At 37.0% G+C, this 14,005-nt stretch overlaps 1 protein-coding gene across 2 annotated transcripts; it reads left to right on the top strand.

Annotated features, from left to right (window-relative positions):
- The first annotated feature begins 1,297 nt into the window (after positions 1–1,297).
- On the top strand, positions 1,298–12,877 carry LOC110464707. Of its 2 annotated transcripts, XM_021520072.1 has the most exons (6): positions 1,298–1,314; positions 1,503–1,607; positions 2,422–2,550; positions 3,411–3,549; positions 11,125–11,226; positions 11,432–12,877. In XM_021520072.1, exons 2-6 carry the CDS (start codon positions 1,530–1,532, stop codon positions 11,608–11,610), a joined length of 627 nt encoding a protein of 208 aa, XP_021375747.1. In that variant the 5' UTR covers positions 1,298–1,314; positions 1,503–1,529; the 3' UTR covers positions 11,611–12,877. The 2 variants fall into 2 exon arrangements, with proteins under 2 accessions (XP_021375747.1, XP_021375740.1); XM_021520065.1 differs by lacking the exon at positions 1,298–1,314 and having other exon boundaries at positions 1,426–1,607.
- Positions 12,878–14,005: the final 1,128 nt, after the last annotated feature.

Here is a 14,005-nt window from a genome sequence, read left to right as displayed (position 1 = left end):
AACAATATGAGAAACTATAGAAATTTATATCTGTATTCAGCTTATATACTGACCCCGAATGCAGCAAGAAAGACCAGGCAGAAATGGGAAAGTGTCAAATATATCCTTGATTTTTTTTTTTTGTCTCAACTTCTGAACACATGTAAATATAAAGTACATAAAACATGCATATTTTTGTGTAACAACTATTACTCATGGACAAAAATGCAAGTATATGTATGGTTGATGCATGCGAAATATGCAAAATGTATATGATAAAGACTGTGTAAAATGATTGATACAGTAAAAAATATAAAAAATAAAAACAAAATTATATCATTATTATTTAATCGATAAACTCAACATTCAGTATCTTTACCTTGATAAACTAAAACAGTAAGATTGTAAGGCAAATACTTACTAGAAGTACAAGGACAGAAAGCAATTACTTGAAAATCTTACAATTACATGTAAACAGTTAACTGCACCATATAGTCCTGTCGTTCAATAAAGATGACTCAGTAGGTAACTGTTGTTAAAAACTGCTGATGCTCCTAAGGTTTCATATCTATCGAACAACAGAACAGACGAAATCATAAGAAATAGCTCATTATATTCTTGTCATAAGGGACTTTTACAATTTTAAAAACGCTTTTTCCGTTGAATTATTTTACTCTTGTCTAACATAAAAATTTGAAAAATAAATTTAAAAAAAGAACTAAGAACTTTATCAGATTCACATCAATGGTATGCATCAGTGTACTCACAATAATCTACACTATTGTTTGATTAAAATATACCACAGTTTGTTAACTGGTTGTGCATGATTGTTCCCTAAAGGAACCTCTCCTACAGACAACAATACCTGCACTTGTGCACCAAGACCATTTTCAGTCCTCATGTTTCCGTGTACAATGTGAAGAAAGTAAACAAAATTCACTTACAGTTTCTATATAGCAGTATTATTATGCAAGCGGCCAGGGTAACTACTTGTATAGTAGACATTTAACCATATTATGCACATTTTAAACCCACAATTAAGTTGGACCCTTTGCAAAATGCACTGAATGAAGGAAAAGTGGTCGATTCAAACCAAATGACATTTGTCTAAATCGACTTCTTTACCTTCTTTCAATGCATTGCGGGATGCGGAATTTGCATATAGAATGTTCATTGAAACTGTCATTCCGGGATGTAAACAACTAAAATACATCCTGTAGCAACCATGCATATATCCAGAACCACGGAGTGGCTCGTTCATGCATCTCGCGATATCAGTAATGCTAATTTTCGACATAACCGATTTCCTCGTCTCAACAAAATCCAACTCATCTTGTAAGGGAGGTTTGCATTATACATTATTTGTGATATTTCTTCCTGTATATATCCTTTAAATATGTATTAACTGTGGCATTACCGGGCTTCCATACATATAGAGGTATACTATCCACGCACGTTTGAATGTATTCATCTATTTTATACCTTTCGGTAATATATCTTTACATCTTATCCTTTTGCCACAGAATTTGACTTGTGAAGTATAAATAACCATGGATGAAGGCAAAGTGGCTGTGTCCAGCTGTAAATCTGCGTTACTGTATAATGAGAGGGCGTGCAGCTATGATCAGGTAAAGTGTTTAAAAATTGTGTTCAGGTGATGAAAAACAAGGAGCAGTTATATATATCTGAGGCTGTAACTGTTTTCTGGTGGGTAAGTTGGAGAACAAACTTCAACACTCAGTGAAACACGTAATATTCATGATTTACATACTCACAAGCTAATATATAATTTGATAGCTATTCTCTTTAAATTATGTCTGATGGTACATACAATGAATTGCAAACGTATTTGTTTGTAACTAGCAGTAGTATACCTTGATTGTAATCTCTTTCATAAGAATCTTAATGTAATAAACCACAGAATATCAGAACTAAAGCAGTTATCGAAAATGTAAATGTCTTTTTCTATGTTCAGACGACGTCTTATTCTGGATGATCTATATATTGTCATTATATCTCATTTGACGAGATTGTTTTACTATTCCACCAAATAATTCATGTTGTTTCCCCAAATGATTTATGTGACAAAATATGATTAATAATTTAAAAGTGTGGGACCGACCCGTCCCTGATTCTAGTCTCCTTTCTTTTATAGCCTTGTATATTCCCAGTCTCATAAGATAATAAATACAGGACAAGTTGAGGTCAGCTCGAAGAGAAACACAGTTAGTTTCCATTAGAGTACTGGTAGTCTTTTAAACACTTTCCGTTTCATTTAGGAAAACTATTGATGTAAACAAGATCACAAGGAGAGATAAATGTTCAGGTAGCATAACAGAACTGTATACACATGTCAAATGTAGCATATTCAGAGAGCACTCAGTCATGAAATTAAAACACAGGCATGTCGGTGTTACGTTTCTTTTTCTTCTTCTTCTTCAGGAGTTGGAGGCAAAAGGCTATCAAGGGCCATCTACTGCTGCTAGAGCTTTGGCCGCGATATTTACAGATGACAGGAAGAATAAAGTAATTCTAGATATCGGAGGAGGAACTGGTTTAGTTGGAGAAGAGGTTAGAAAATAATACAGTAAACTATGTATTTCGCGCAAATATTTTGTTGGTTGTTTATTTCATATTAAATACCAAACGTTACAGCGACCGGTGTATAAATATTAACGATATTTTTGCATGCAATTGTTGCGGGTTTTTTTTAATTAATGCAAAAAAAGATATATAGCTTACTATAAGTGTTAATCAATGATAATAATTGATTGTTGAAACATTATTCTTGATCATAAAAAAAAAAGTTTATACACGTTAACAGTTTCACTATTCTCCTATAGTGAAACTTTGGAAGGAGCAGGTGATTGTTATGTTGTCTTGATCTTCAATATAAAACAATATTTGTGAAGCTCTTGACAACTAATTCTGGACTAATTGTTTTACTAACTTCACATTGTGACCGTGACATTCCCTTTTTCTGGAGTAGGCTACCTGTCCCTCACTGTAATATCTCCCTAAGACTCCTAGTACATTCCCTTTTTAACAAAACATGTAGATTAACTTTTCATGAGTACGAACCACCTATTGAAAGTGGCTTTCTCCTTTCAAAATAAAAACTAATATATGTGGTTTTTTTCAATCACACAAGTCTGACTCTGGAAATTCAGCCAACCATTCTTATCTACATGTTCATCCCTGACTGATTTACCTGTCAAAATCTCAATGCACGATGTTTACATCAAATTTGACCGCTAATGCCCTTTTAATCAGAGTGCTGCTCTCTATTGATACCCCCACTTTTACATGATAAAGATGGTTCTGTCCTTCATCAATCATTCTCATCCCATTGTATGACATAGGAGTCATAGAACCATTGCCTTTCTGTCGAACTAAGCTCTATAATATCTCATTGATATTATCTTTTAAAGTTGAAGAAAGAAGGATTTGCGGTAATCGACATTTTGGATTCAGCTGATGAGATGCTGGCAATTGCACGACAGAGGTGTATTTATCGGAATGTGATCAAAGCGGAAGTAAAGGGACATAACTCTACGCCACTAGAGGGAGGTACTGTACAATTGATACCACTTTTGTGTTAAGGTGGTATTAGCATATAGGTGAATAAAGTCGGGTATCATTTTGGAAATTTATAAATAAATTTATTGATTGTTTTAATCAAATACAGATACTGTGACTGTTAAACTATTTATGTAGTCGAACAGATATTCCTTTTGTCTGAAACGTTTAAGGTTAAAAATGCATCGCAAATCGTTCCCTGCATTAAATGTGATGACTGTTACATCGGTGCTTTACAGACGACAAACCATGTTCGCTGGGTATTCAGAAAGAGGCTTTTATTGGGGTCGTTTAGGCCCAAATACTGATGTGTCGCTTAGAACATTGATAATGTATAATACTGTTAAATCCTTCTCTTTATAATGAGATTGAAAAATCACTTATAATTAACTGATACAATATGAAATATAGTGGAGGCTAAGCCATGATAAAACACATTATTTTAACACAGTTCTTGTGGTTCAAGTCCTTTGATATTAATAGCTTGGATAACTCGTTAGTGATAACTTGAAGTTAGACAAAAGTGTATATGGTATTTTAACAAACAATTTAACATGACTAGTGTTTAAACTGACTAGAACTATTTATTCTAAAAGACTGCACAGGGTTTATTATGCCCCAAAACACAGTGCAGGTCTCGAACTCAACTACATAACGTAACAGTTTGAAATGTCCAGTGTACTGCAATTCACTTTAGACAGGTTCACAGTTCAATGACAGAGAATCTGGTTTAGGCAGGTTCCGGTTAAAACAGTTGATTGTTTACAAGTCCAATTTCATCGGCGCTTTAACCTGTCTGCCTGATCTTGTTGTATGATGAGTGTATTTGGGACTCTCACTTACAGTTTCTGGTGGAGTAGGGGTTCCAGGTGGGAACACAGACGGTTCTTGTTGTGCTGTGCGTCGGTCCTGTTGTTTCTCCTTTCTGAAGGTGTCCAGAAGATCTGGCGGCTCTCCTATCTCTACGTCCATGTGTGTGTTACGATTGGCAGCTTCGGTCGATGTTTTGAAATGTCTCCGGTTCCTGCGATATAGACGACTGTCACATTTAACAACATAGGAGCGTGGCTTGCTATGTAGTTCTGTCACTGTTCCTGGTCGCCATGTCTTTAAACCTGGCTGGGGGCTGATACGTACACTGAAGCCAATGTCAAAGGGAGGTAACTCTTTGACATCTCTGCGATTATCATAGTAAAACTTTTGTTTACCTTTCTCAGTGTTGAAGTGTTGTCTAATCGCCTCAGAGTTGTGGTTGGCTGGTTTGAGCAGCTCCTTACCCGCAGGTATGTTATTACGAGGTCGTCTGCCCATTAAAAGTTGAGAAGGTGACGACTTGATTCCTTCTAAGGGTGTCGTCCTGTAGTCGAGGAGTGCCATTTGTTTCTCCTTCGTTTTTCTCCACAGATTTTTGACAGTTTGTATAGCTCTCTCAGCTTCACCGTTGGAGCTTTGGAAGTGAGGACTTGAAGTTTCATGCTCAATCCCAAGGTCCTTACAGAATATTTTAAATTCTGATGACGTGAACTGTGGCCCATTGTCCGAGCGGATTTTCAATGGTATGTCATGACAGGCAAACAGAGTTTTCATAGCACAGGTGATTTCACGGGTTGTTTCAGACTCGAGACGAAGAACGTTTATGTACTTGGAGTAGTAGTCCACTAACAGAATGTATTTCTTGGACTCAAAATCGAACAAATCACATCCTAGGTGACTGTAAGGCAGTTATGGGGTGTTGGCCGGTCTCAGAGGTTTCTGGTGCTTTTGATTCTCTACACACTGTGTACAGTTAGCCACCCTTTCCTCGATTTCAGCATTCATCTGTGGCCAATAAACAACTTCACGGGCACGATGTTTACATTTCTGGATACCAAGGTGCGATTTGTGAGTCAGTTCCAGAATGTTACGACGGAGGCTGGGCGGTACTACCAACCGGAGTCCCTTGTATATAATTCCATCGAGAACTGATAATTGATCACGGGAATCCCAATACGGTCGTGTTTCTATAGGGCATTGTCCTCTGGTGTCTGGCCATCCGTCTATAATGACTTTGTAGAGGACCGTAATCTCTCTCTCTGAGTGTTGACCTGGATCTCGGTATATCTCCGCGCTCACAGATACCATGTTCACCATGTCCTGGGGGTTGTCCAACTCGGGCAGACCACTTTCCTTTGTCGAAGGCAGAAATTCGCGGGAAAGTGCATCAGAAATATGCATGTCCTTACCCTTTAGATATTGTACTGACAGGTCATACCCTTGCAGTCGTATCATCATCTTTTGTATCCTCATTGGAGCTGACAGAAGTGGTTTCACGAATATTTGTTCCAGTGGATTATGGTCCGAACATATAGTAGTGTCCTTTCCAAATGTAAAGCGATGGAACCTAGTCGCACTGTACACAATCTCAAGCATTTCAGCATATCGTTTTTCGGTTTCTGTCAGAGATCGCGAGGCGTATGCGATGACGTGTTCTCCCCGCAGGAGCACTGCTCCTAGCCCGTCCTTACTAGCGTCACACTCAATCTGAACTGGCTTGTTCACGTTGTAGTATGCGAGTACTGGACTAGTGCTACACAGACGTTTCAACTCTCGGAAGGAAGCTAGTTTCTTGTTCATGATCCCATGAAAACTATATGTTCGACTTGAGAAGACTGCGTATTGGCGCATCAACCTGACTGAGATTAGGTATGTATTTGGCGAGATATTGGACTAATCCCAAATACCTGCGTACACCATCCTTGTCCGTTGGTGCAAGCATGTTTACTATAGCGTCAACTTTTCTTGGGTCGGCTGATAGTCCTTGAGCTGTGATCACGTTACCCATGTATGCCACTTTGGGTTGCCTAATACAGCATTTCTTGAAGTTTAGCTTCAGGTTGTACCTCATCGCACGTTCTACGACTTGTTTCAGTATCTTGTCATGGTATGCCATGTCTTGACCTGCTATAAGTATATCATCAATGATCGCGAATGTTCCATCGATTCCTTCCAACATTTGATCCGTGATCCTCTCTTAATCGCATTGTTTAGATCTTTAGGATCTATGCACACACGCACCTTGTCATTGCGAAGGGATACGACCATGAACCTGACCCAATGAAGTTTTAGCAATGTACCTGTCTGCTTCCATTTCACGTAGTTTCTCTATGGCTCGTTCCTTGACAGCTACTGGTAACTTCCGCACGGCGTGTACCACTCCCTTTGTATTATCGTCAATCGGGACCTTGTAGTATCCGGACAGAGTTCCAGTCGTTTTGGTGAGCTCAGGAAAATCATGCTCTATTTCGAGTGAACAAACGTTGATACGTTGTAGTAGCCCTAGCTGCTCTGCTATATCACCGTTATAATGTTCTCCTGAGCTATGTTGACAACCTCAAACCCTATAGAGAGTTGTTTCCCTTTGTACTCAATATGCACTGTCGTAGTACCAACAGGAACTACCTTGTGGTTGCTGTATGACTTGAGTGTCCTGCATGACCTCCGTAGTTTGGCATGGTCAATGTTTCTAAATGTGTCTTGAGTCAATATACTGCACTTTGCGCCAGTATCAATGCGAAATTTTATTGGCTTGTCCCGCACTTTAAGTTCGCATACCCACTTGTCTGAATCGGCTATTCGCGACACGTCACTAGTCGAGTATATGTGTAAAAAATCATCATCATACTCGTAGCATTCCGTTTTTTTGTCGTCTTGTATACTGTTCAACTTTCGGAGGCGTTTTCTACACATTTTTGACCAATGGTCAGTTTTTATGGCAATACAAACATTTGGTACCCTTCGCTGGACAGCTATCCCTGTCATGGGCTATACCGCACTTGCCACATGTGTTGGTAACCCTTTTATCAGGTTTGCCCTGCCTCTGTTGGAAGGTGTTTTTTTTCTGTATGCCGACGAGCTGTTGGGTTTTGTTTTTTCTCCCTAATATTTCTTCTCCTTTCATTACCTTTAGCTGATTTTGATTTTGTGACATTTCGTATCTGAGGCATATTTTAATAGCCTTCGCTAATGTCAATTCTTGACCACGATCTAGAAGTCTTTCCTGGATCTTAGCGTGCCTGATTCCATTTACAATTAGATCAACCAAAATGTCATCTTAGTCGCCATATTCACAGTCCAAGATCACCAATTTGAGGTCTTTAACACAATTGTCGAACGACGCACCTTCGTTTTGTTTACATTGTTGTGCTCTGTATCTAGCAACTCTTTTATGTATTCTTGGTTGCACATATTCGTTAAGTTTGTCGAGCATTTTCACGGGGTCGTCCACTTCGCCCTCGGCCCATTTCAGTGTTTGTACACCTCCCGACCGGCTTGCCCAATCCACATACCCAGCCAGCCAGCACGATCTTTGTCTGCTGCTTGTGTCAGCGGTCCTTTAAATGTGAAGTTGACATGTTGTTTGAACCGTTGAAACTCTTGATACATGTCTTTTGCGTCCCAATCCATCCTGAGCTGTTCACAATTTACATCGGTCGCCATTTTGTTTTTCCCGCGGCATACACTTGAGTCCTATTAATGTTCAGTTTTCCGATAAATGTATAGATCGTGGGTTACAACATTACAGGATGAACACATATGGTACTTTCCTCCGTTTTCGATTTGAAATTTAACATAAATGGGCGTAATTCGCATTATCTGACACCATGTTACATCGGTGCTTTACAGACGACAAATCATGTGCGCTGGGTATTCAGAAAGAGGCTTTAATTGGGGTCGCTTAGGCCCAAGTACTGATGTGTCGCATCACATTGATAATATATAATAATGTTACATTATAGATACAGATAACCAGATATCTAAAATATAATGAATAATTTCTTCTATATGATAGACAAAGATAAAAGTCCTAGCTAATTTGCTGTTAAATCATGATTTGCTGTTAAATCATGATTTGCTGTTAAATCATAATCATAATCAACATATTATACCGTGTTAAGTAGTTTTTTGTTATATTGTGATGGTACTAGTTTTCTAGATTCAGCAGATATGATCATAATGAGCAACACATTTGGGTCATGAAACATGAATCCTCCAATGGCTATTGTATTCGCCTACTTCGTATTTCTCTACTTCCCATGGTTGCTGTTTGAATTGACTTTATGTCATATTCGATTTTGTGTCGTCACTGTTTGTCCTTATGTGTTATCGCTGTCGTATCTGTATGCACCTGTTGAACATAATGTATATTTGATCATGTTTGTTGTCGCTGTTATATATGTTGTAACTGTTTGTCGACGCTGTGATATATGTTGTAACTGTTTGTTGACGCTGTAATATATATTATAACGGTTTGTTGACGCTGTGATATATACTGCAACAGTTTGTTGACGCTGTGATATATGTTGTAACAGTTTGTTGACGCTGTGATATATGTTGTAACTGTTTGTTGTCGCTGTGATATATATTGTAATTGTTTGTTGACGCTGTGATATATGTTTTAACTGTTTGTTGTCGCTGTGATATATATTGTAACTGTTTGTTGACGCTGTGATATATGTTGTAACTGTTTCTTGACGCTGTAATATATATTATAACGGTTTGTTGACGCTGTGATATATATTGTAACTGTTTGTTGACGCTGTAACATATATTGTAATACGTGTATATTGTAACTGTTTTTTGACGCTGTAATATATGTTGTAACTGTTTGTTGACGCTGTAACATATATTGTAATACGTGTATATTGTAACTGTTTGTTGACGCTGTGCTATATATTGTAACTGTTTGTTGTCACTGTGATATATGTTGTAACTGTTTGTTGACGCTGTAACATATATTGTAATACATGTATATTGTAACTGTTTGTTGACGCTGTGATATATATTGTAACTGTTTGTTGACGCTGTGATATATGTTTTAACTGTTTGTTGACGCTGTAATATATATTATAACTGTTTGTGGACGCTGTGATATATATTGTAACTGTTTGTTGACGCTGTGATATATATTGTAACTGTTTGTTGTCGCTGTGATATATGTTGTAACTGTTTTAATGTAATACCGTTTATATGTTATAGATAGTTACGATGCTGTCCTTGTTGTCAGTGTAATTACATCCTATAACGTGTGTATGTTACAGATAGTTACGATGCTGTCCTTGTTGTCTGTGTTATAACATTCTATAACGTTTGTATTTTATAGATAGTTACGATGCTGTCCTTGTTGTCTGTGTTATTCCATCCTTTAACGTTTGTATGTAACAGATAGTTACGATGCTGTCCTTGTTGTCAGTGTTATTACATCCTATCACGTTTGTATGTTATATATAGTTACAATGCTGTCCTTGTTGTCTGTGTTATTACATTCTATAACGTGTGTTTGTTACAGATAGTTACAATGATGTCCTTTTTGTGAGTGTTATTACATCCGATAACGTTTGTATGTAACAGATAGTTACGATGCTGTCCTTGTTGTCAGTGTTATTACATCCTATAACGTTTGTATGTTATAGATAGTTACAATGCTGTCCTTGTTGTCTGTGTAATTACATCCTATCACGTTTGTATGTTATAGATAGTTACATAGCTGTCCTTGTTGTCTGTGTTATACCATCCTATAACGTTTGTATGTTATAGATAGTTACAATGCTGTCCTTGTTGTCTGTGTTATTACATTCTATCACGTTTGTATGCTACAGATAGTTACGATGCTGTCCTTGTTGTCTGTGTTATTGCATTCTATAACGTTTGTATGTTAAAGATAGTTACAATGCTGTCCTTGTTGACTTTGTTATTACATCCAATCACGTTTGTATGTTATAGATAGTTACGATGCTGTACTTGTTGTCTGTGTTATTACATCCTTTAACGTTTGTATGTAACAGATAGTTATGATGATGTCCTTGTTGTCAGTGTTATTACATCCTATCACGTTTGTATGTTATTGATAGTTACGATGATTTCGTTGTTGACTGTGTTATTACATCCTATAATGTTTGTATGTTACAGATAGTTACGATGCTGTCCTTGTTGTCTGTGTTATTACATCCTATAACGTTTGTATGTTACAGATAGTTACAATGTTGTCCTTGTTGTCAGTGTTATTACATCCTATAACGTTTGTATGTTATAGATAGTTACGATGCTGTCCTTGTTGTCAGTGTTATTACATCCTTTAACGTTTGTATGTTATAGATAGTTACAATGCTGTCGTTGTTGTCTGTGTTATTACATCCTATAACGTTTGTATGTAACAGATAGTAAACGATGCTGTCCTTGTTGTGTGTGTTATTACATCCTATCACGTTTGTATGTTACAGATAGTTACGATACTGTCCTTGTTGGCAGTGTTATTACATTCTATAACGTGTGTATGTAACAGATATTTACGATGCTGTCCTTGTTGTCAGTGTAATTACATCCTATCACGTTTGTATGTTACAGATAGTTACAATGATGTCCTTGTTGTCAGTGTTATTACATCCTATAACGTTTGTATGTTACAGATAGTTACGATGCTGTCCTTGTTGTCTGTGTTATTACATCCTATCACGTTTGTATGTTATAGATAGTTACGATGCTGTCCTTGTTGTCTGAGTTATTACATACTGTTCCGTTTGTATATTTCAGATAGCTTTGATGCGGTCCTAGGTGTAGGTGTCATATTCTTTATAGGGAATGTCGGTTTTACATGTTCTGACATCAGGGAAATGATAAGAGTCACTAAACCAGGTACAAGTAACACTATACTTTGATTTTATTTACTGAAGACGAAATGATATGATATTTCTCCCGACAACTCCATCGTAATTTCATTTAGAAAATTAATGTTTGTTATACAATGTTAATCACAAAATATATTATAGCGGTATGGTTAGCAAATCTTTTTTTTTTTCATTTCAATATGCTTCTGACACTTCGATGGTTTTTTCTACAGGTGGAATTATTATTATGACACTACGGACAGAGACCCTGTATTCCAACTTATACCGGGACAAACTGTTACCATTATTTGACAAGCTGCAGTCAGACGGAGTATGGGAACAACTGGAACGGTCTCAATTTAAATACATGCATGGCGTTGAGGGACAGTTGTTTGTTTATCGAAAAATGTAAAATATTATAACCTGCACCTATGATATGGTATTTTTTTCTATTTCCTTTGAAGAACAAGAACTAATGGAAAAAGATTCGTATGTCGACACAATTTTTTGAAGATTTCGACATAAGCCTTATCGACATTATCTATAAATATCTCGACAAAACTTTTAATTATGTCGATATTTTGTATTTAGTTTTTAGTGATTATATAACATTTGCAGACATTACAATCAAGTAAGATCGTATAAATACTCTGATGTGATTTGGACTAAGTGTAGCCATATTAAAACCAGTTTTACATTCTAAAACTTCTTCTTCAGATTTAGTTTTTCACTAGTGTTTGGAAGTGACCGTAACGCTTTACAATAAAAACAACAAGAGAATACCAAAGTACCAACAAAACCATAATGCAAACTTATAATCGATAAAACTTGGGCTCAATATGAACAATATGTCAACAGGTAATTGATATAGTCCCTTATGATATAGTGGCTATTACTGTATTCAACTAACAAGAACAAATTATAAAGGGAATAAGACCAGGTGGTTCGGAAGGGTGAGCGTGTTATGCGTCTACGTCTAATCAAAGTAACATCATAATATAGAAACATCGCTGGGAACCATCGATAAACTATTATTAACAAATGTGAATGTACAAACGAATGATTATAATATTTTTCATTGTAATATACTGAGATGGGTTGTCCGTAACCTGTAGTGTAGCCGCAAAAGCAAAATAAACTCCTTTATGTATCATCCTTACGTTTCTATTTACTTGGAGTATTCTACCCTCTATCATTATCATTATTGATATTTTGGAAAACGAATACCGAACGAGAGATGCGAAAGTCGCCAAAACAACAGTGAGACAGATACAACCAGCGTGGGTGATGGTGAAAATTGAAGTGGATAAAAACAAAACAACACGAGCAATACACGGTACAAAAGGTATTGTCACCTTCCCAACTCCTTTGCATTTCTCCAGTTCTCAGACTACTCCAGCTTTTTATTATTGACTTGACTCAAAATGTTATTTAGAGATAAAAACAATTGGTCATCGTAGTTTGACTATACTAATGTAAAAGGTGGACAAAACGGGTAGCAAGGTCAAAAATCAGGATCACTATTGATAATACCTTCAATCTATGCGCTAACCTCTACAATATCCAGAATGATAATATTCCTCCAAAGTCGTGGCTGCACCAGATGAACGTATACCACATATACGCATATGATATCTTATTTGTGTATTCTGTGAATATCACGGTAGTCGGCTAATAGATTACATATTATTAATGTATGTACTATTGGTGCCTGAATTTAGATGTGTGTTATCCAATTAACAAATAATTATGATAACCCTTCGATGTCGTGATATACTGATATGACCTATTTCTTTCCTCATCACCCTACTGTTGTCTTGCCCTTTGACACCAGGTTCCGACTCTTCGTAAATTGTATAACTGCTTACTCATAAGGACATCTCCTTTTCCATGTAGGAAAAACAAATGAAGTTATTTTAGAATACTTTCGCGTGCCTTGTGATATCCATGCCCTACCATGATTACAACTTTGAGGACGAGACATTTCTTGGACTTGACATAGATTTGCAAGGCATATTTCAACACTTACCTAGATGTTTACCGATTGTTTAACTGTCTTTCAACATCAGGAGATCTTGCCTACGGATGCATTTTCATGTTACTATGCAAATTACCCCTCTCCTCGCTATGTTTTAACAGCTCCAACTCAGAAAAACAGGTCTGTCATGAAAAAGGATTATACAATTTTCCACTCAATCCACACATGTTCAATAGCACTAATGGAAAGGTAGACAACTCTTGTCTCTTTCACAATGTGTGGATATACCTTGAATAGATGTCGCAGTTTTTGCATAAAGCCATTGACTTTAGAAAGAAATTCGTCTGAGAAAAATACAATGCTTCAAGTATTGTATGGGATTTGAATTAAGGACATCAACGTGTTCGAGAGAAGTGAGTTGTGATGTCTGCAGAAGCTGATGTGGTAGAGTTTTTCATAGAACCAACGAGACGGTCATATGCTCTTGAACAGTCTTGGATAAGTCTCAGTCTGGGAGAAGTCTCAGTCTGGGAGACAGTCTGGGAGAAGTCTCAGTCTGGGAGAAGTCCATGCCTAGGAAGTCGCGGACAACAGTGAATCATCATTTCAACAATGTGGAAATACTAACATAATGGTCTGTGAATGTGTTCTCCATAAACAATCAAAATAACCGAGTAAATGCATACTCTTATATCTGGTCACAGTGGTCGTTAATGAAACCGGAATTCTTTGAATAATTTAGAGGACTTTAGATGAATCACCCACCCACTATATACATACAAAGTATACAATGAAACGACATTGCGGCTTTAGTCAAGAGCCTAAGTGA

Source organism: Mizuhopecten yessoensis, unplaced genomic scaffold, assembly GCF_002113885.1.
Source record: "Mizuhopecten yessoensis strain PY_sf001 unplaced genomic scaffold, ASM211388v2 scaffold1539, whole genome shotgun sequence".
Taxonomy (NCBI): domain Eukaryota; kingdom Metazoa; phylum Mollusca; class Bivalvia; order Pectinida; family Pectinidae; genus Mizuhopecten; species Mizuhopecten yessoensis.
Note: the sequence above shows the minus strand (reverse complement) of the source record. Positions and strands in the feature narration are given on the sequence as shown.